This window comes from Prionailurus viverrinus, chromosome D1 (assembly GCF_022837055.1).
Source record: "Prionailurus viverrinus isolate Anna chromosome D1, UM_Priviv_1.0, whole genome shotgun sequence".
Classification (NCBI taxonomy): Eukaryota; Metazoa; Chordata; class Mammalia; order Carnivora; family Felidae; genus Prionailurus; species Prionailurus viverrinus.
The window spans coordinates 57998806-58022031 of record NC_062570.1 but is presented as its reverse complement, the minus strand read 5'-3'; the positions used below and the strand labels follow the sequence as shown (position 1 = coordinate 58022031).

At 37.6% G+C, this 23226-nt stretch overlaps 1 protein-coding gene across 7 annotated transcripts in view; it reads right to left on the bottom strand.

The window, feature by feature from the left end:
* The window catches only part of C2CD3 (C2 domain containing 3 centriole elongation regulator), a 148866-nt gene that overhangs the window by 102429 nt on the left and 23211 nt on the right, over positions 1-23226 (bottom strand). For 6 of the 7 annotated variants that reach the window (XR_007156550.1, XM_047879431.1, XM_047879428.1 and 3 more), the window contains 7 exons: positions 21508-21731; positions 20468-20715; positions 13897-14029; positions 13301-13429; positions 5247-5394; positions 1425-1573; positions 181-387 (listed from right to left, as the gene is read on the bottom strand). Coding sequence is in view for 6 of the 7 variants with exons in the window: in XM_047879431.1 (XP_047735387.1) it covers positions 181-387; positions 1425-1573; positions 5247-5394; positions 13301-13429; positions 13897-14029; positions 20468-20715; positions 21508-21731 (1238 nt within the window). In the remaining variant the exon portion in view is untranslated. The remainder of the gene's footprint in view (positions 1-180; positions 388-1424; positions 1574-5246; positions 5395-13300; positions 13430-13896; positions 14030-20467; positions 20716-21507; positions 21732-23226) is intronic. The other variant, XM_047879432.1, reaches the window with a different exon arrangement.

Below are 23226 nucleotides of genomic sequence, written 5' to 3'. Positions count from 1 at the left end.
GTTGCCTTTATTCTCATGCTCACCTAATATCATGCCCAAAACCTAGTGAGGGATTTGTTATATTTTTGATTCATATGAAAGCACTTTATAAATCATAAAGTGTTATACAATTATTTATCATTATCATCAGATACACTTTGCAGAAATGTCAAATTTAGCTCTTCCATATTAGAGACGTACCGCTTTGTTGTTGCTGTCACGTTAGGTGGTCTCCCAGAAAAGCTTTTTTTGCCAGAGGTCATCTGAGGACTATCTGGAGGGACCCTCATTGTTTCGATGATAATTCTGACGGAATGTGTTCTACCCAAAAGGGCCAGTCTATCCACACTTAGTGTCATCACTCGGGCATCTTCTGGAGTTTCTGATATCTGTTGTTCAACCAAATTTCTGCAAGGAGTTAATATAGACAGTGAAACAGACAGTCCGAGGCCCAACATAAAATAATCTAGTTTGATAGGCAAGAAAATGAAAGAAGAAGGGCAGCAAGTATCTTAATTCACAAGTTATTGAGGATTGAGAAATGACTTCAATCACCAGAATTCTGGTCCTAATCCACAGTGAAAGAAATTTCAAAAAATGTTAAAAAACATTCTTGTAATCCGGGCACCTGGGTGGCTCAGTTGGTTGAGCATCCGACTTCAGCTCAGGTCATGATCTCCCAGTTTGTGAGTCTGAGCCCCACATCAGGCTCGCTGCTGTTAGCACAGAGCCTGCTTCAGATCCTGTCCGCTACTCTCTCTGCCCCTCTCCTGCTCATGTTCTCTCTCTCAAAAAACAAAAACAAAATTCTTATAACCTAAAGGCTTGTCTCCACACAAGTATAAAAATTGATGTTACAGAATTAGATTTTCTACAAGGAATACAGACATTACTTCAGTTACCCACTACTTTAACATAACTACTATCATCACTTTAGTGTACTCCTTTTCATTTTTCTTTACGTATATTTTCCACATAAATGTAGTGTAGCACACATTCAACCCAGAATTCTGCTTTCTCCCTTACCCATTTTACTGTATCCATCTTTTCATATTATTACACTTAAAAATTTTTTTCTTTTGAGAGAGAGAGAGAGAGAGAGAGAGAGAGAGAGAGAGAGCACGCGAGCACAAGCAGGGAGGGGGCAGAGAGAGAGAATCCCAAGCAGACTCCACACTCAGCATGGAGCCCTATGTGGGCTCAAGCCCATGACCCTGGGATCACGATCTGAGCCAAAATCAAGAGTGGGACACTCAACTGATTGAGCCACCTAGGCTCCCATATATTATTACACTTTTAAGGATGGTAATACTTAATGAATTATTGTAACTCACTTAACCAATATGATAGTGTTGGGGAAATACAAGTCACTTACTTTAAGACATCTTGTGAAAATAATCTGACTTTGCTTTTGCCTCTAGATAAACATTAATGGAGAGGCTCACCTATTTTTCTTCCCCGCTGCCCTCTTTTTCAACTTATCATTTGACTCCAGAACCTTGGGAGATATGGGAAGAGCTTCTGACTGGTTCATTTTTTTAGAAGAGACAATATCGTCTTCACTGAAGAAATCACTGATGCTGGTATCCGATTTCTATGGGGGAGAAGAAGCAAAAAGAGAGGCACTAAAAAAAAAAACTGGTAATGAAAACATTTCTCTAAAAGTAATCAAAATCTTCTCTGCACATATGTAAGTCTTTTAAAGAGATAACTAATGCCAGGGAGATAATCCCACATTTCTCTTGGTATTTAAAAATAACTTACAAGTTCAGTTCAAAGAAAATAAATGAAAACAGATTCTTCTTTCAAATTCTCAATAATATCATTACTTATTTACTGCCGACTATGCATCTAGTACCAAAAGCAGATTCCAAAGCCTGTATTTCTACCACAATTTGAGGCAAAATGGTACAATGTCATGTACCTATATGAATGCAAAGACTCAATCTTTTTTCACCACTCCATACTACTAGTAATTCATTCTACTCTTAATCTTGCTAAGATGAACTGTTTATTATATCACAAATTCTATTAATGGAGGAACCAGTTGCTAAGCCCCCTGTAATTAAATTTTATTTGGAGAAAAAGGAGCTACCACAATTTACTGATCAGCTCTATCACAAAATGCAAAATAAAGAGAGAAGACAATTTAAATTTAAAAAAAAATTAAAAAAATCCAAATTAACAAAATTTTTTTTTGTTAATATAAATGCAGAATAGATCCAATGTCATTTTAAGTTTATCACCTCCACTTCACTTTTTTCAGCATCTCAGGGTGTATATTGTATTGACCTGTGACAAGGGTAACAACAGTTAAATAAGCATGATAAGAATGTCCTTCAAGGAAAAAGCACAACTTTTTCAAGAGGAAATTACAAAGCTTTTTATTCTTAGGTTTTTCTTTATTAAGTGCCAGCTTTTAAAAATGGTTATAGACAAGACATTCAAAATTTAAAAGTGTCTAACAGCCTGAAGGAAAAGAGAGTAAATATAAACTAGATTGTTTAAAAACTAAGAATTTTAGGAACCAAAAACACAGGTGAATAATGCTGAATTCTAAGCTGTGGATATTATTCACTATTAAGACCATCAAACACTGACCCTGGGGAAGGACATGAGCATTCTTACTCCTTTGTTTTTCCACTGCATTGCTGGTTCACTCCTTTCCATCAACAAATCTTTTCTAAATTATTTTGTTCAAATAGCATGGGGATTACTTAGTGCCATTCATGCACTTATTTATTCACTAAGTACTGAGTACTCAAAATTCATCAAGCTTTTGTGTACTGGTAATACAAAAAAAAATGCAGGTATGTTCTTGCTCATGAAGAACTGTCTCATATAACATGGGCTGTGATAGAGGTAAGTGCAAGATCCTGTGGACATTTAGGTAATAAATTCTGTGTGGGGAAATCTAGGATGGTTTCTTCAGAGAGGTGATCAGTTATTTTCAAAGAATAAAGAGAAGTAACCAGATGTGTAGAAGCATTTCAACATTCAAAGGAGAAGGATCAGTATGAGCAAGAAATAGAGATAAAAAAAAAAAAAAGCTAGAATGTCTGAGGAGTGATGAGACAATCAGTGTGACTACAGGGTAAAGGGCAAAAGTGGGAAATGAGGTTAGGGAGGTAAGTCGAGATCAGATAATAATGCCATGCTTATGGCTTATGAGATGATGTGGTCTAGTGGGAAAAATACAGGCTTTTCCCCAGATAGACCAGGGTAAGAATTCTATTTCTGTCATTTAATTACTAGTAATTAACATCTCTAAGCGTTTATATCATGATAGGTAAAAGACAACACTATCTTATAGGGCTAGTAAAAGAAATAATGAATTTAAAACATTTGGCACAGTACTCAAAAATAATAACTTGTAAATTCCCCACCACATCAAAAATGTATAATAAAGGGGTACCTGGGTGGCTCAGCTGGCTAGGCGTCCGACTCTTGATTTTGGTTCAGGTCATGATCTTGCAGTTTGTGAGTTCCTGCCTCAAGTTGGGCTCTGTGCTGAGCATGGAGCCTGCTAGGGATTCTCTCTCTCTCTCTCTCTCTCTCTCTCTCTCTCTCTCTTTCTCTCCCTCTCCCTCTCCCTCTCTCTCTGCCCCTCCCCCACTTGCTCTCTGTATCTTTCTCAAAATAAAATTTAAAAAATAAATAAGCCTTAAAAAATGTGTAATAAAGATAAATTCCCTTTCCTTCTTATCCTGTAAGTAACATAGCATCAGTGATGATTTTTAATATAAAAAGTCATGAAATCCTAATAATTTATAATGCCTTTGAAATCCATCTCTTCTTTTCCAGCCCCATTGCTGCCACTCTCTTTCAAGCTCTCCCTCTAATACACACCTCCAATAACCCAATGGTTTCCAGTCTGTGGTTTCCTGTTCGCTTCCACGTATTCTCCCCCAAGTTAGCTCCCTACATTAACATTCCTAAACCACCATCTTGATCATGTCATTTCCTCCTCACCTGACATTCAAAGGCTGTCACAGAAAGCAATAGGCTAGCCTGCGTTATTGATGATGGCTTTCCCACAAAATTTCTCATCAATTCAAATTAGATCCCTTGCAATGCACAAATTTCTTCTCTAGACAGGTCATTCTTTCTATTCCCATTTCATATCTTTTCTCTACTTCTCTAGACACTATTTTGCAAGTCTCAGTTAAAACCCCCTAATCCGCATAATGTCCTTTCCTGAGAATCTCATGTTAAAGTTCTCCCTGTTTCCTCTGACCTTGGTAACTCTTGTCTTACCACTGAGCTGATATAAACTACCTTCTATTTTCAGTTATCTTTGACCTGGAGAAAAGAACAATCAGGAGTATGACAGCAATCTTCATAAATATAAATGTTTACTTATGGAACAGGGATTGGACTTATTACATATAGACTCTAAAAGAGGGCACATCAATGAATAGAACATATAGCTTGATATAACAAAGAACTTTGAAAATGCTAGAACTACCTGGAAAAGAGAATGTCTTATCTTTTTAAAAAATATTTATTTATTTTTGAGAGAGACAGAGCACACGTGGGTGAGGGGCAGAGAGGGAGGGAGACACAGAATCCAAAGCAGGCTCCAGATTCTGAGTTGTCAGCACAGAGCCCGATATGAGGCTCAAACCCACGATCCATGAGACCATGACCTGAGGTGAAGTCAGACGCTTAACTGACTGAGCCACCAGGCGCCCTGAGAATGTCATGTCTTAAGGGTCAGTAGAGGTATTTGACACCTGTGAGTAGAAGTGTTTCTGGAATATTTTGAAAAGATACCAGTTGAGGTTGGTTTTGAGGGTATGCCTGCATTAGCTCTTCCTTAGAAGAGGTCTAAGGAAGCCACATACCAAAACCATAGGCTTTGAACTCAGGTAAACTTGAATTTTAACCTTGGCTCTAACATGTGTCCTTGGACAAAATTCTTAAATCTGGTTGATTTTTTTTTTTTTTTAAGTAGGTTCCATGGGGCTTGAGATCAAGAGCCGGATGCTTAACTGACTGAGCCACCCAGGGCACCCCCCATCTTTTTTTTTTAACTAAGCCCTATACCCAACGCGGGGCTTGAACTCACAGCTCTGACATCAAGAGTCGCATGCTCTACCAACTAAGCCAGCCAGTTGCCCCTAAATTCTTAACTTTACTAGGCCTGTCTCCTCATCTGTAAAATGAGATATGTAAAATGGATAGCTTTCTGTCTGGCAGCATGCCTGCACCTAATAATATTATACTCATGTTCAATTCCCAAAGCAGCAGGTTTAATGACTTACAGGTACCGTGTAAAATAAGCTCTCCAAGAGACTCTGGTCATACTGAGGGTCATTCAGCTCACTGCTACAATACACATCACTCCCAGGAGATGGGGAATCTGGAGGAGAGCCTAGCCCATTCCAGTAATGACCTTGGGATAATTCAGCACTGTAGAGATAAGAAAAACAAAGCAGAAGAACTTTAAAAGAAGCTTCAGTTGAACTGTATTTTTTTAATTAAAAACTTTTAAGTTTTAATCATAGAAGAAATGTGTTAAGCAGAAAACTCACATTAAACAGAAGGACTATCTGGTAAGTATTTTCATATTGTATTCCCCCTCCTCTGGGATGATAACAGCTAGTATTTAAAAAATACACTACTGACACTGATTGTGATCTCATTTATTTAACAAACATTTTTCTGGGCATCTATTATGTGCCAGGCAAGGTGTTTGTTAGGTCTTGAATGATACAGAGATGGCTAACTAACTTGCTGTATATTCTTGCACTGCTTATGACCTAACAGGGAGAAGAAGGTAAAGAATCAACTATAATTTAATGAGTTAAATGCTTATGCTGTTTTTGTGAAGAATTCATAAATAAGCCTTTTTTCATTAAGCAAAAATATGTGTATTTTGGGTTAATTATGCAAGATTAATTCTATGTGTGATATAGAAATAAGTAAAACAGAAACCCTACTTACAAAAAGTTTGTAAATTAATAAGAAATATAAGCATACAAGTATGTATATATTTCATTTGTTTTTGTTTCTCGTATAGTAACTAGCACTGAATGAACATCTGTAAATGGATTTATTGAATTTACTTAAAAAATTTTTTTTAATGTTTATTTATTTTTTAGAGAGATATAGTGTGAGTGGAGGAGGGGCAGAGAGAGAGGGAGCCAGAATCTGAAGCAGGCTCCAGGCTCTGAGCTATTAGCACAGAGCCCAATGCAGGGCTCGCTCGAACTTACAAACTGTGGGGTCATGACCTGAGCCAAAGTCGGACGCTCAACTGACTGAGCCACCCAGGTAATGAACCGGTTATTAATAATAAAAGCAATAATATTTAGTAAATACTTAATATGTACCAGGTAACATGCTAAGCATTTGATTTATTATTAATTCTTTCAACTTTGCTTCCCATTCATGCTAGTTGCTATAATTTTACCCCCCCTCCTTTTTTTTTAAGTTTATTTAAGTCATCTCTACACTCAAAATGGGCCTCAAACTGAAGACCCCAACACCAAGATTCAAATGCTCTTCCAACTGAGCTAGACAGGTGCCCCATCCTCTTCTTTAATTTCCAAAAAAAACCAAAACCAAAAACAAAAACAAACCCAAACCAGCACATAATTACTACCTTCAAGTTAGATCATTTTCCTATAGTTCTTGGAACAAACAGATGCTCAATAGATATCTGCTCCTTTCCTCACCTTTTTTTAATCTACAGCAGGGTTTCTCAAACTTAGCACTACTGATATGATGGGTCAGATAATTCTTGGTCATTGGGAGCTGTTCTGTGCATTTTGGATCCCTGAACTCTACTCACCATATCTCTGTAGTACTCCCCCAGTTTTGATAATCCAAAATGTGTCCAGACATCACCAAATGTCTCATGGGGCTGGAAGTAGGGGAGAATAGCTCCCCAGTTGAGAACCACTGATCTATAGTAATCTAATAATCTCTCTCAAAGGTGAGAACTCCCTAACTGCCAAAACCCAACTAACAACTTCCCAATCCACATGGCTTCTCTGTAGCACCAGAACATTGTTCCTTTTTGAAGTTCTACTTTTTGGTATCTTACATAGCAATCATTTACTGAGGTTCCCGTCACTCAGTTACTTGCTTTTTTCCCTCCTGCATCACACACCCTTAACGTTAATATCTCCACTGTTTAGAATGCAGTCCTCTCCTTTTAATACTTTTTTACAATTAACATTTCTTTGAATGTATTCTACTGTCTATGACCCATTAAACAGGCATGTTGGAGTGGTGAGAGCAGGCATCTTTTGTTTCTGATCTTACAGGAAAAGCATTCAGTGTTTCATTATTAACTATGATGTTGGTTGTGGGCTTGTTGTTCATGGCCTTTGTTATATTGACGTACCTTGCTTCTATGCCCAGTTTGTTGAGAGGTTTCATCATGAATGGGTGTTGAATGTTGGTGTTGAATGTTGTCAAATGCTCTTTCTGCATTTACTGGGATGATCATATGATTTTCACCTTTCATTTTGTTAATACGGCATACCATATTTATTGATCTATGGATGTTGAACCATCCCCATAACCCTGGAACAAATTCCACTTGATTATGCTATATAATCCTTTTAACGTACTGTTGAATTCAATTTGCTATTTTGTCGAGAATTTTTGCAACTGTTCATCAGGGATATAAACCTATAGTTTTATTTTCTTGTAGTATCCTTGTCTGGCTTTAGTATTAGAGTACTGCTAGCCTTGTAAAATGAGTTTGGATGTGCTCCCTCCTCTTCTGTGTTTTGGTAGAGTTTGAGAAGGATTGGTACTAGCTCTTTAAATATTTGGTAGAATTCATTAATGGGGCCATCTGGTTCTGGACATTTTTTTTCTTGGGAGGTTTTGGTTTACTCTAAGCTTAGATTTTGTTAATCTCCTTACTGTAATCAGTCTGTTCAAGTTTTCTGTTTCTTTATGATTCAGATTTGGTAGGTTGCATATTTCCAGAAATTTATCCATTTTTTTTTTCAAATTTTTATTTAAATTCCAGTTAGTTAACATACAGTGTAATATTGGTTTCAGGAGTAGAATTTAGTCATTCATGGGGCCCTGGGTGGCTCAGTCGGTTAAGGGTCTGATTTCAGCTCAGGTCATAATCTTGTGGTTCGAGCCCCACATCAGGCTCTGTGCTGACAGCTCAGAGCCTGGAGCTTGCTTCAGATTTTGTGTCTCCCTCTCTCTCTCTGCATCCCCCTCCGCGCCCCCTCATGCTCTGTCTCTCAAAAATGAATAAAAACATTAAAAAAAAAAAAGAATTTAGTGATTCATCACATATAACACCCAGTTCTCATCATAACAAGTACCTTTATTTTTTAAAAAATATTGTTTAATGCTTATTTATTTTTGAGAGAGACAGAGCATGAGAGCAGGGGAGGGGCAGACAGAGAGGGAGAAATAGGATCCAAAGCAGACTCCAGACTCTTGAATTGTCAGCACAGACTCTGACGTGGGGCTTGAACCCACAAACCACAAGACCATGACCTGAACTGAAGTCGGACATTTTATTAACTGAATGAGCTACCCAGGCACAAGTGCCCTCCTTAATTAATACCTATAACCTGGAATTTACCCATTTCTTGTAGATCTTCCAATTTGTTGGCATATCGTTTTTCATGGTAGTCTCTTATGATTGTATTTCTGTGGCATCAGTCATAAGGAATCATAAGGCATCAGTCTGCTACCAGTTCATGTATTCAAAAACCCCCCAGCTCTTAGTTTCATTGATCTTTTATATTGCCTTTGTAGTCTATTTCATATTCTACTCTGATCTTTGTTTGCTTCCCTTTGCTAACTTTGGGCTTAGATTGTTTTTTCTCTAGTTTTTTGAGGTACAAATTTAGTTTTTTTATTTGAGACCTTTCTCATTTTTTATTTTATTTTTTAAAGTTTATTTATTTTGAAAGAGAGACAGAGAGAGTGCATGAATGCATTAATTGGGAAAAGGCAGAGAGAGTGGGAGAAAATCCCAAGCAAGCTTGGGATTGATCTCATGAACATGAGACTCAGGGCTTCATCTCAAGAAGCATGAGATCATGACCCAATCTGAAATCAAGAGTGAGAGACTCAACCAAATGAGCCACCCAGCCACCCTACTTTGTTTTTTAATGTACATGTTTATACAATAAACTTTCCTCTTAGATCTGCTTGTGTTTCCAATTTCCTGTCTCAAGTTACTTTGATTTCCCTTTTGATTTCTTTGACTCACTGGTTGTTCAGGAGCCTGTCATTTAAATTCCACATATTTGGGGGCGCCTGGGTGGCGCAGTCGGTTAAGCGTCCGACTTCAGCCAGGTCACGATCTCGCGGTTCGTGAGTTCGAGCCCCGCATCGGGCTCTGGGCTGATGGCTCAGAGCCTGGAGCCTGTTTCTGATTCTGTGTCTCCCTCTCTCTCTGCCCCTCCCCCGTTCATGCTCTGTCTCTCTCTGTCCCAAAAATAAATAAACGTTGAAAAAAAAAAAAATTTTAAATTCCACATATTTGTAAATTTTCTAGTTTTCTTCTTGAGATTTTTAGTTTCATACTATTGTGGTAAAAAAAAAATGCCTGATATTTTCATCTCTTTAAATATATTAAGAACTGTTCTGTGGCCCCATATATGATCACAGATAATGTTCCATGTGTGCTTGAAAAAAGTGTGTATTTTGCAGCTGTTAGATGGAATGTTCTATATATGTGTATTAGCTCCATCTGGTCTGTGTCATTTAAGTCCAGTATTTCCTTATTGGTTTTCTGTCTGAATGATCTATCCATTGTGGAACATGTGGTATTAAAGTTCTCTGCTATTATTGTATTGCTGTTATTTATCCCTTCAGATTTACTCATATTTGCTTTACATATTGTTTCTTCATTTTCCTTGACTTCTTGTATTGAATTCTGTATATTACACAAAACAGTCACCTGCCTTTCCTACCCATTTCAATGGTATTTTCTCATTCATACAATATGTAGGAATTGCTCAGTCTCTGGATCTCTTTCAGAGGGAACTGCTCTGTGCGTAGCTTTACATTCAATGTGTCCATGGGAGAACAGGAGTTCAGAAGCCTCCTATGTCACCATCTTGGTCAATTCTCTGGAGTAGCTGATGTCATTCCAATTCTGATACTGTTTATATGACCTTTCTTTTTTTCTTTCTAGAAGTTTTTAAGATCGTCTCCTTTTACCCAGTATTTTGAAAATTCATGATTGTATATCTTGATGTGTCTTTTTTCAGACCTTATGCTAGATTCTTTTAAAAAAAAGTTTCATTTAGACATAATTCACATAACATATAATTCATTCATTTAAAGTGAGAAGTTCAGTAGTTTTTAGTATATTTACAGATATGAACCATCACCACACTTTAAAAATATTTTCAGGGGCGCCTGGGTGGCGCAGTCGGTTGAGCGTCCGACTTCAGCCAGGTCACGATCTTGCGTTCCGTGAGTTCGAGCCCCGCGTCGGGCTCTGGGCTGATGGCTCGGAGCCTGGAGCCTGTTTCCGATTCTGTGTCTCCCTCTCTCTCTGCCCCTCCCCCGTTCATGCTCTGTCTCTCTCTGTCCCAAAAATAAATAAAAACGTTGAAGAAAAAAAAATTAAAAAAAAAAAATATTTTCATCACCTCAAAGAGAAACTATGTATCCATTAGCTATTATGACTTACCCCCCCATCATACCCAGCCCTAAAAAGCCCCTGAATCTACTTTTTGTTTCTCCAGATTTGTCTATTTTGTATGTTTCATATAAATGGACTCATAAAATATGTTCTCTTTTGTGACAACCTTCTTTCACTCAGCATGTTTTCAAGGTTCATCTAAGCTACAGTATGTTATCGGTACCTTATTCCATTTTCTGGCCAAATAATATTACAATTTATGAATACCCCACTTTTTTCTTCCCTATGTATCATCTCATGAACATTTTTAACTACTATGAATAATGCTGCTATGCAAATTCAAGTACATGTTTTTGCATGGACTTATGTTTTCATTTCCCTTGGGTGTATACCTAGGAGCTGAATTGCTGGGTCAATGGTAACTCTACACGTTAACAGTTTGAGGAAGTGATTATTTTCCAAAGTAGCTATACCATTTTACACTGCTGTAAGCAGTGTATGAGGGTTCCCAATTCTCCACATCCTCACCAACACTGACTGACTTTTTGATTCTAGCCATCCCAGAGCATATGAATGGTATCTCACTGTGATTTTGATATGCATTTCTCTGACAACTAATGGTGTTGGCATCTTTTCTTGTGTATATTAGCCATTTCACCATCTTCTTTGGAGAAATTTCTATTAAGATCCTTTGTTCATATTTAAAAAAAGTGTTTTTTAATGTTTGTTTATTTTTGTGAGAGAGAGACAGACAGACAGACAAAAAGAGAGAGAGAAAGAGACAGACTGTGAGTCAAGGAGGGGCAGAGAGAGAGGGAGACACAGAAACTGAAGCAGGCTCCAGGCTCTGAGGTGTCAGAACAGAGCCTGACTCAGGGCTCGAAGCCATGGACTGTGAGATCATGACCTGAGCTGAAGTTGGATGCTTAGCTTACTGAGCTACCCAGGCACCCTGGGGAGGTGGGGGGGGGGGCATATTTTTAACTGAATGATTTGCCCTTTAATTATTAAGTTGTATGAGTTCTTTATATATTCTAGATATAAGTCCTTTATCAGATTTGAAAATATTTTCTCCATTTTGTGGTCTTTTCACTTTCTTAATAATGTTCTTTGAAGCACACTTTTAATTTTCTTTTATTTATTTATTTATTTTTTTTTTTTTCAACGTTTATTTATTTTTGGGACAGAGAGAGACAGAGCATGAACGGGGGAGGGGCAGAGAGAGAGGGAGACAATGAATCGGAAACAGGCTCCAGGCTCTGAGCCATCAGCCCAGAGCCTGACGTAGGGCTCGAACTCCTGGACCGCGAGATCGTGACCTGGCTGAAGTCGGACGCTTAACTGACTGCGCCACCCAGGCGCCCCTGAGATCTTTTTTAAAATATGGCTTGAGATAAAGGTCCAACTTCATTTTTTGGCATGTGGCTAGCCAGTTGTCCCAGTAGCATTTGTTGAAAAGACTATTTCCCACTGACTGAACATCCTGTTGAGTATTAGCTGACCATAAACCCAGGTTTATTTCTAAACTCATTTTTATTCCCTTGATTTATATATCTGCCCTAATGTCAGTACCAAACTGATTTGATTACTACTTCTTTGCACTAAGTTTTAAAATGAGAAGTAGTGTGAATCCTCCCACTTTCTTTTTCAAGACTGTTTTCGCTATTCTGGGTCCCCTGCAATTTCATAGGAAGTTTAGAATCAGGTTGTCAATTTCTACAAAGAAGTCAACTGAAATTCTGAGAAAGACTGCACTGAATCATGAACATGGGAATTTTTTCCACTTATTTAAATTTTTTAAAACTTTTTTTGATAATGTTTTGCAGTTTTCAGAGTTTATGTTTTGCACTTCTCTTGTTAAATTTATTCCTAAGTATTTTATTCTTATCAATGTTATTATAAATGGAATTGTTTCTTAATTTCATTTTTGGATTGTTCATTACAAGGATACAGAAGTATGACTGATTTTGTATATTGATCTTATATTCTGCAATCTTCCTGATTTTATTTTTTTAGTGGATTCTTTAGGATTTTGTACAGATCAGATCGTGTCATCTGTGAATAGAGATAGTTTTACTTCTTCCTTTCCAATTTGTATCCCTTTTACTTTTTTCATGCCTAATTACGTTGGCCACATAGGTAATAAGAGGCACAATAAGACCCTGAATTAAGCTGTATCTGTTTAAAATCTGAGTTCTGAGGGGTGCCTAGGTGGCTCAGTTGGCTGAGTGTCCAACTTCAGCTCAGGTCATGATCTTGCGGTTTATGGGTTTGAGCCCCATGTCAGGCACTGTGCTGACAGCTTGGAGCCTGGAACCTGTTTTGGATTCTGTGTCTTCCTCTCTCTCTCTGCCATTCGCCGCTTGTGCTCTCTTATTCTTTACCAAAAATAAACATTAAAAATATATATATATAAATAGAAAAATAAAATCTGAGTTTTGAAAATTATACCCTAACAGTGGTATTGGGGAGAGAACTGGGAGATAACAATAGAAAGGTGGAAGACCATTCTGTAAGTGAAGCTAAGAAAAAAGGCTAAAGACTGGATTTTTACTTAGTAGGTAATAAGTAGTGATTTTTATTTAGTATGCAAATAATCAAGAGATTGACTTGGAAGTCAATTGACTAAGGAAGTGTTGCTTTCAGAAGATAAATCTGTTAACAATATACACAATGAATTGAAGGACGAATTTAAAAGGAAGAAAGATAGTTAAAAGCCCTTACCTGCCCAAGAGCAGCTGTATGGCTCTGGTGTCAGCTTTTGTGTCATGTTTCCAAAATGTACTCTTAGTTGGAGGGAGGAGGTGATCTTCTATGTGGTCTTTAAATTGGTTCTTTGACAAGGCTTTGATTCTATGGTATGGAAAAGTACTTTCTGAGTGGCTAACATAGAGGAGAAATCTAAATCAGAATTAACTGAGCTAAGAGATAGTACATGGAGATGGTTCAATATATAAAATTGAACACACTTTAGACTTAACTACCTTAAATATATATAAAACTTCACAATTTACAAAACCCTTTTCTACCTTAGAATGTAATTTGATTTCTGTCAGAGAAGGAGAAAGTATCCCCATTATACATATAAGCATGCCAGTTTATAGGGAGAAAAGAATTTAGCCATTTACATAAATTAGCAAATGCCAGTGCTAGGTCTAGATGTTGAGTGTCTTAACTCCTTATTTAGGCTTCCTTTCCACCACATTAAGAATTATTTGCTGAGCATTTCTAAGATTATTTAGTCTATAACTTAACAAAAACACACATTAGCAGCAATTAAGAAATGAACTGTTAAGAATCATGTTTACCCTGTAACTTACTGTGTTGAGGCTCTGAGGAAATCTTCCTTCATGGGAGGATGAACTTCATCCAACAACATGCTAGTATCTGGGCTCGATTTCATTGCAGAAATCACCATGGCATTACGCAGTTTATTGCCTTGTTCTAACAGAGCTGAAGAGGGCAAAAGCAGAACATGGAAAATCTAAAATCCAATAGTAATACTTGCAATATTCGGCATCTCTCCTTCTATGACCAGACTTAACCTAGTATATTGTAATGGCTTACCTCACTAGCTTGAGAATTGTCTGCCTTCCCCACCACCTTGAGAATTTCTTGAGGATACTCCCTTTACAAGAAATGTTTACTGAGCTATTATGGGGACTGTTTCAGATGCTGGCATTACAGCAGTAAATGAAGTCTATTCTGGAGGGAGGTCAGTGTGTCTAGGGTCATTATATGGTGGTAGGTCATTATATGAATGCATGGACTCTTCCAACTGGTATTTGTACATAATAAAGTTAATAATATTTACATATTATTTTTGTATCTAGATATCTTACTGAATTCTATTATTTATAATAATGTCACTATTATCCAAAAAACACTAACTACACCAGCTAAAATTTATAAGCCATAGTGATAATCTATTCCAAATTTATACTTTACAAATGAAGAAAAGAATGCCAAAAAATTCCCATGACTTGTCTAAGATCATACAACAGGTTAATAGAAAAGCCAAGATGAAGGCTTCAGAGTTTCTGATAAGAAAAATTTACCTAAGTGGGGCGCCTGGTGGCTCAGTCGGTTAAGTTCCTGACTTCAGCTCAGGTCATGATTGTGTGGTTTGTGAGTTTGAGACCCACATTGGGCTGTCTGCTGTCAGCACAGATTCTGGTTCAGATCCTCCACCCCTCCCCACTCACACCATCTCTCTCAAAAATAAAATAAATATTAAAAAAAAAAAGAAAAACCTACCTAAGTAAATTTACTATCCTTAGGCAACAACAACAATAATAGCAATGATAATTTACTGAACTCTTAACCATGTGCTGGGCACTACTCTACATATATTATATATTAACTCATTTAATCCTCCTAAGAAGTCTCTGAGATAGGTACTATTATTTTCTTCATTTTACAGATGAAGAAAATTGAGGAACGGAAGATAAGTAACTTGCCCAAGTTATACACACAGTATAACCAGTATGACTTCACATCCTATGATTTTTATTTTTTATTATTATTTTTTTTAAGATTTTATGTTTTTAAATAATCTCCACACCCAACATGGCGCTCAGACTCAGAACCCTGGGATCAAGAGTTGCACACTCCACCAACTGAGCTGGACAGGCGCACCTACATCCTATGATTTTAATTACTATACTAGATATGACCCTACTTTAGTCCTTAGACATCTTTTTAAAGCTTAGGACCAGTGGCATTATTCCAAGGAACAGTGGAAAGTATTATTTTCTTGAGGTTCCAGAGTTGCTTTGGAGGTTAACTGAGACTAGACACCAAGTGCCCATCTCTCTTAGTCTAGAGTTTTAAAGCTTCCAAAAAGAAAGAAGATATGGTAGTCAGGCCAAGGGGGGGAAAACAAGATCCATAAACATCTAACATTTGTTAGTATAAAGAATTCAAAATATAGCTTAAAAAGTAAAAAAGCAAAACAAAACCCAAAATATCATATGTTCAATGAAAACACAACTAAACTAAAAGAAAATAAAGATCGACCATTCAGAATTCTAAGATAATTCCCCCCAGGATTTTGTAATTATGTTCCAAATCAGTCAACCTTAAGATAGAGAGATCTTCTTGGTTGCCCAAACCTTTTTTTTTTTTTTTTTTTTGTCTTGTTTATTTATTTTTGAGAGAGAGAGAAAGAGACAGAGCACAAGCAGGGGAGAGGCAGCGGGAGAGGGAGACACAGAATCTGAAGCAGGCTCCAGGTTCTGAGCTGTCAGCACAGAGTCCAACGTGGGGCTCAAACCTACAAGCCGAGAGATCATGACCTGGGCCAAAGTCAGATGCTCAACTGACTGAGTCACCCAGGAGCCCCTGCCCAAACCTTTTAAAAGCAGAGTTTTCCCTGCCTTTTTGTAGGTTATGATGTCCGAGATTTGAAGCAGGAGAAAGACTTAACGTATCCTTGCTGACTTTAAGGTGGAGGGAGCCAAAGGTCAAGAAATGTAGAGAGCCTCTAATATGCCCATTAATGTCACTACCCAGGAATACTTATTGTTAATACTGTGATATATTTCTTATAGTTTTTAAAATTATGTATACACACATGTATTTATATATTTCCTCTTTTGTAAACATACGTATACTGTTTTGAAATTGCTTTTCACTTAATATACATTAACATTTTTTTTTTTTTTTTTACATTTATTTATTTTTGGGACAGAGAGAGACAGAGCATGAACGGGGGAGGGGCAGAGAGAGAGGGAGACACAGAATCGGAAGCAGGCTCCAGGCTCTGAGCCATCAGCCCAGAGCCCGATGCGGGGCTCGAACTCACGGACCGCGAGATCGTGACCTGGCTGAAGTCGGACGCCTAACCGACTGCACCACCCAGGTGCCCCTACATTAACATTTTTAATGTAAATAATGGTAGCACAATAATTGTTCAGTATTGTTTTTTTTTTTTAATTTCTTTAAGACTCAGGCAAAAAAAAAAAAATGATTGTCTTGTTTATTCAATGGGAAAGGGTGAGGAAAACATGGACTTGCTGGCATTGGAAATTTGGCTAAAGATTGCTATGTGACAGAAAATTCTTCTTTTAGTTTCTAGTTGGTACTTGGGCTTTACTCAGTACAGTTTAAAGTTCTTCAATGAGGTGGGCACACTCAAATGTACTATGAATAAAGTGGATAATAACAAGCAGTGTTGATAGTAAACTTCAATTGATTTCAGGGCCATGTAGAAAAATAGTTTTTCTACTGATACCCAAAATGTTTCTGGAGAAATAATAGCCTTGGTACTTTGTGATCTAACCATACCAACTATTTTCAATTCCATAAATACAATACTTCATGTTCTCAAAGCTCTGGGTATTTAATTCCATCAAAGAATTTATCATACAGTATTATAATTGTCTATCTCACCCAATCAACTTTGAGACCAGTGATTGGCTCTTGCTGATTTTTATATTCTCAGTGTCTGATACAGTGCCTAGTATATATCAGGCATTTGATAAAACGTTTTAATAAATACTTCCACTGTTGTTTATATCATACATAATTGTACTACATCTGCTTTGGAGTCTGTTTCCTTTATTAGACTGAATTCCTTAAGGTCAAAGACTATACATTATTTATCGTTGTACCCCCAATACTCAAAACAATGATTGATCTAAAACAATCACTCAAAAGATACTTGGAGTCTGCTTGGGATTCTCTTTCTTCCTCTCTCTCTGTCTGCCCCTCTCTCGCTTGTGCGCACAGACATGTACTCTCAGAATAAATAAACTCAAAAAAAAAAAAGTTTTTATCCCTGTTAAATAAAAATTCCTCAGGGAATGGAATAATTTAAAAGTGACTTAATCAGTAATTTATATCTAAATGGGAATAGGTACTTAAGATATTTTCCAAAAGCAGGTTTTAAAAAGGAAATAAACCTTGAGGAAAACAAGTAGGACAAGTCTGAGCACAGATGGTCCATTTATTGGCCTCCATGTGGTTTCGTTGTTGAAACAGACATTCTTGGAAAAGCTTTTCTAAAGTCAAAGACATGGCAACTAAAAAACATCTGATCTCCCCTTCTCAAGGGGAAGCTGGTACCTACATTATAACAGCTGTCATGGCATCCTTCTGCACCTCAACTCAGTAATCATTTCCTAAATTAAAAAAGGCATTCAAGTGAGTTTAGGACAAATGTTTCCCTTGTTTATTTTCCACGTGCCATGTGCACAGCCCCTGCTAAACTCAGGGAGATGTACAGCTTCTGGTTTTTGTTCTGACTCCTTGCTATCTATTCTAAATGCAACTCTCATAAGAAGGATGTGCAGTTCATGTTTCATAAATACTAGCCAGTTCACCAATTCAGCTCTATACCTCTTTTCTGGTGTCATGTCAGTATAATAAAGACCAGGAAGACATTTACATTTACAGTATTTGTTACGTCCCTCTCAGAATCCCAGCTCTAGACCTACTTTAGACTAAAGTGGGCCACTTAACCTTAGTTCTCCAGAATCTTGTGGTTGGAAGGGGCCTTAAAACATCCTATCTGTCCACTTGAAAATTCAATACAATCTGAAAAAGTCCCATCAGAAGGTGAACTAGCTCATGCTTGACCATTTCCAGTGATAGAGAATTCACTACCTCTTGAAACTGTCCTTTCCTATTGTGTGTAGGTCATACTATTTTTTGTGTGTGTGATGTTTAATTTTAAGAGAGAGAGAAAGACAGACAGACAGAGTGTGAGAGGGAGAGGGGCACAGAGAGAAGGAGACACAGATCCAAAGCAGGCTCCTGGCTCTGAGCTATCAGTACAGAGCCCAACATGAGGCTTGAGCTCATGAACCGTGAGATCATGACCTGAGCCAAAGTCAGATGCCCAACCGACTGAGCCACCCAGGCGCCCCTGTACAGGTCATACTATTAACTCAGGCTGAGTCACAATCTGTCTTGTTTCATCTTTAAGACAACTGATCCTCATTAAATCTCATGGAAGAGACTACACATTGGCAGTCCATGTGCTATACCTGTCATATTTTGCTTGGCTTGGACAGTAGAGCAGAAAGGTCTTTTTTTTTTTTCTTCATTTTTTCAATGTTTATTTATTTTTGAGAGAGTGAGACAGAGCATGAGTGGGGAGGGGCACAGAGAGAGGGAAACAGAAGCAGAAGCCGGTTCCAGGTTCTGAGCTGTCAGCACAGAGACTGATGCTGGGCTCGAATCCATGAACTGTGAGATCATGACCTGAGCCAATGTCAGACGCTTAACCAACTGAGCCACCCAGGCACCCCAGAAAAGTCTTGATTTAAGGAAAAATGAAAAAAAAGGCAGGCCTAGGTAAACAATGAACCTACAGTAGGATAAAGAAGAGGACTTTGCCTTAGAGTCTAAAGGCAATAATGAACTAGAGCTGAGGAGCAGCTGCCCCCTTTGACAGGACAGGAACTCCCTAATTCTGAGCCTGTGTTTTCGTTTTTAAATGGGGATAACAATCCCTACCTCACTTGGGTTTTTGTAAGATTATGTGGACAAGGTACTTGGCATAGTACCTAGCACATAATGAAAATAAATGATAGCTGTTTTTGTGAGGCTAAATAGCTCTTGGTGGTCCCTTCCTCAACCTGGTTACTCTCTTTAGAAGGAACTCATCTTCTTTAGATCTTTACTCTCATGTTGCTTTTTTAATGAGGCCTTCCTTTGCCAACCTATGTAAAACTAAAATCCCCTTCTCTCATCTGCCTTCCTTTGTTTTTTTCCCATTGCCATTATCATCATCTAACACTACACACTTACCTATTTACCTGGTTTATCATTGGTCTTTCCATCTAGAATACAAGGTCCATGATGCAGAATTTTGTTTTTGTTTTAATTTAAATCGCTGTATTCTGACATGTAGAAGAATGCCAGACATATGATAGGTACTAAGTAAGTAACTGCTTAATGAGCAAAAAATATCTTTCTCCAAGTCTGGTGACTATACAAAATATTCCAGGTGTGAGCTGACAGGTGCAGATAGTATAGTATAGTATAGTATATTGGGATAATTCATTCTTGTTAATGTAGCCTAGGATTGCACTGAAGATTAACATTAATAGATTATAATCAGAGTATATTTTTTAAAATAGGGGATCACAGACATTTCAGTTGAAAAAATATGAATGAAATATCTTTCTTCATGAAAAAAATACCCTGACTAATGTAAATTTTGTATCCAAATAGTTATTTTAAAGACTTTTCTACTAATGCTGCAGACATTCTACTTTGGAAATTTACTTGTGAGCATGGAAACAAATTCCTGTCACGCTACTAATGTTACAGAGATATATGGTTGAAGCATTACATTGTAATGTAAGGACCTCAGTTGCTTTTATAATACCACTCCCAAATAATCCTATTTGGACTTTTAAATTTCAATTTAAGCCCTTATATAGGTAAACTGACTTCCTTCTACTTGTGTTTGGCTGCAAATCATATTCAATTCCCAGGTTTAAGATTAGCAGTTGTTGTGCACTGAATATTTCCACTGAGACCAACAATTTTCAGAATGTGAGACAGATTTAGTACTAGCCTCTCCACAGTGGTACAATTAAATACTGCTGATGAGACAAAAAGCATATTTGCTTTAAGTTATTTGTGGAAAAATAAGGAATAATATATGATAAATGCTTTCCCCCCATATCCAGGTTCATTTTAAATGGCTCCTTCCCTAAACCTACAGTTGTAAGCACCAATAATTATTTAGAAGTAACTTACTGGTTTAATGGAGCTGCCTTTAAATGATGAGAGATTCTGAATGTCAGTGAGATTACTCACTTTTATTTGGCTATTTAGTTCAAGCAGAAGTCTTGGTTCTCTTTGAAGACTGACTAACAGGCAGAATAATTCTAATAAATATAGCTTAGTCTTTGTTCATAAATACATACATACCTGAAAGAAGGTCCTTGGTAGGGGGGTTGTTTGAAGAAACAATGCACGAGTCACTCTGACTCTTGGCCACTGTCGTAATTTGAGGCTGGAATTCAGAACCGTTAAGAAGGGACATCTGCTTCCGTGGGGCTCTGCCTTTCAGAGTCATACACTCTAAACTCTGTCCTGAATTAAGATGGTGTTGTAGTCCAAACGAAGAATCCTTTATGGTATCAGAGTTCTCTGCAAAGTACAAGTGGTCCTTTCCCCTGTTTTAAAATAAAGGAGAATTTTAGCAATATATTACCCATTATGGTAACATTTCACTTTGTCGGAGACAGAAAGTGCATGAGTGGTTTATAGCAGTGTAGTTTAGACTTTGTAAATTCATTTTTGATCTCCCAAATGAAATAAATAATACATGCTTCACCTACAGTTGTATGGTTGTGGCTCAAGTGAGACAATGAAATAAAGAGCTCAGCACAGAGCCAGACACAAAACAAATGCCTCGTAATTATTTAAAAGACAAATCTATTTCGGGGCGCCTGGGTGGCTCAGCTGGTTGAGCATCTGACTCTTGATTTTGGCTCAGGTCATGATCCCAGGGTCGTGGGATCAAGCCCCACATTGGGCTCTGCAATGAAGCATGGAGTCTGCTTGGGATTCTGTCTCTCTCTCCACCTCTGCCCCTCTACCCCACTCATGCTCACTATCTCTCTTAAATTAGAAAATAAAAAAATCTATTTCTCTTACTCCATTCTGTTTCACGAAATACCACCCTTTCCCTCCTTTCCCTCATGGACATCTATCATGGCATCTGTGTATGACTTAATCTTACTTCTTTATCTGTACATTGGTCTCCCTAATAGATTGTGAGCAATCCTCAAAGATAAGAATTGTCTCATTAATTTCTATGCCTAGTAATTGGTACTGGCCTAGGCAGACAGTAGGTACTTCATATTTATTTGCTGAATGAATGACTACATTCAGTCTTTAATCCAAACACAGATAAAAGAAATGATCAGTACAGTGGGAGTTAGCTGACAGACTGTGGTAATTACCTCGGAGTGGTTGATCTACTACTGTTAGCTGTTAACTCTTTTCCGTCCATTTTGGTGGTAGGTATCCTACGAGGCCTTGATGGAACCAGAAACTGAGTATTGTTGGGTTCAGTATATTCTCTGAATTCCTGCTCAGATAAAACCACATTTTCTGTCATGTCAGTGGTAGGAAGAGGATTGTAGCTGTCATAAGTTTCTGACAGAGGCTCCAGAGCAAGTGAGACCTGAAAGAGACATGTAATATATCATAAATTTTCTTTGGTATTGACTAATTTTAAGACTCCCTGATTAATATGGCCCCCACTCCTTATAGGATCAAGTTCAAATTCCTGCCTACCTCAGAAGCCTTACCTCTCACTTTCCTCCCCTCGTCCATCCCTCTCTCCCAGATATAGCAATTATTTAGGGTTCTCTAAATGTACCTTATGTTTCATTCCCTTATGTCTTTGTATATGCAATTTCTTGCAGTATTACTTTCTCTGTGAAAACTTCTTTGTGTCTAGATAGAGATGTCATGGCCATTTCCTTCACGTTTCCACTTATTCTTTATCTATCCACCAATATAAGCCCCATTCATTGAACTTACTACAGGCCATAAGGTGTGCTAAGTTTGTCACACCGAGAAGCTCATGTAATGAATGATATAACTCTGTCAGGAAAGTATACTGTTCTATTTGAAGGAAAAAAAAAAAAAGCAGAGGCTTACAGGAGGTATTTTGTAACTTCTAGTTCATTCATTATCCTGATTAGATTCTCAGTTCCTTGAAGGCATGGACTTGTTCTTTTCATTTTTGTCTGGACTGAATAGCATAAGACACACTTAGTGTGCAAGTCTATTATGCCTAACAATGTCTAATTATTATGTCTGATGAATAAAAGAATAGTAACACCTTCCACATCCCTATTGTTGGTTATTTGAGAAAAATAAGACCTTAATTCTATGCTGGAGATTAGGCAGGGGGAAGAGGGAAAAACACTAACATGAAAAGTAATCACTTGAAGTTTCTTTTATCATCTCATTCCTGTGAGTTCAGGTTCTCTACTAAATGGCTCTCCAGCCCCTGAAAAGCCTAATGGAGGAACAGAGTCTAAAAAATACAGCCTAAAGCAAAACTTTAGGAAAGAAATGGAAGAATATACCACAAAATAAAAGAATGATGTTGAAAGTTCAGTTCCAATGACAGAGAAAGCAGAAGGAATTGTTCGAGCAGCCAGAGTTAAATAATGATAAATGGCCTAACACAATAAGGGAAGGTTGCAGTTAGATTATTTTAAGATGTCTCTGGAAAGGTCAATGGAATAATTTGTGCAGAGAAACTGCAAAGACACAGACTCAATAAAATACACCTGGCTCCTGATGAGGAGAATTCTTTTCATGAACCAGGTAACATAAAGTCTTTTAAATCTGTTCACCATCACGATTTTCTACAAAGACAAATGACAGGAATGCAGTAGGATAAATACTCTGTGCAGTGATCACTGTAATAGCATCACATAAAATCCTGGCTGCCCAAATGTAAATGTCAGAAAGCGTTCCCTTACCATTCATCATTTCCCAAAAGGCTGCCACTGTATTTTAGAAACAAAGAAGACACTGAGAATAAAGGCGATGTCCCTGGCCTTAACCATGACTTGCTATCTGGCACTGAGTTTTGCTTTTTCTCTAAGCAGATCTGAGCCAATCACAAAACAGCTCATAGGCCTATACTACCAGTGGCT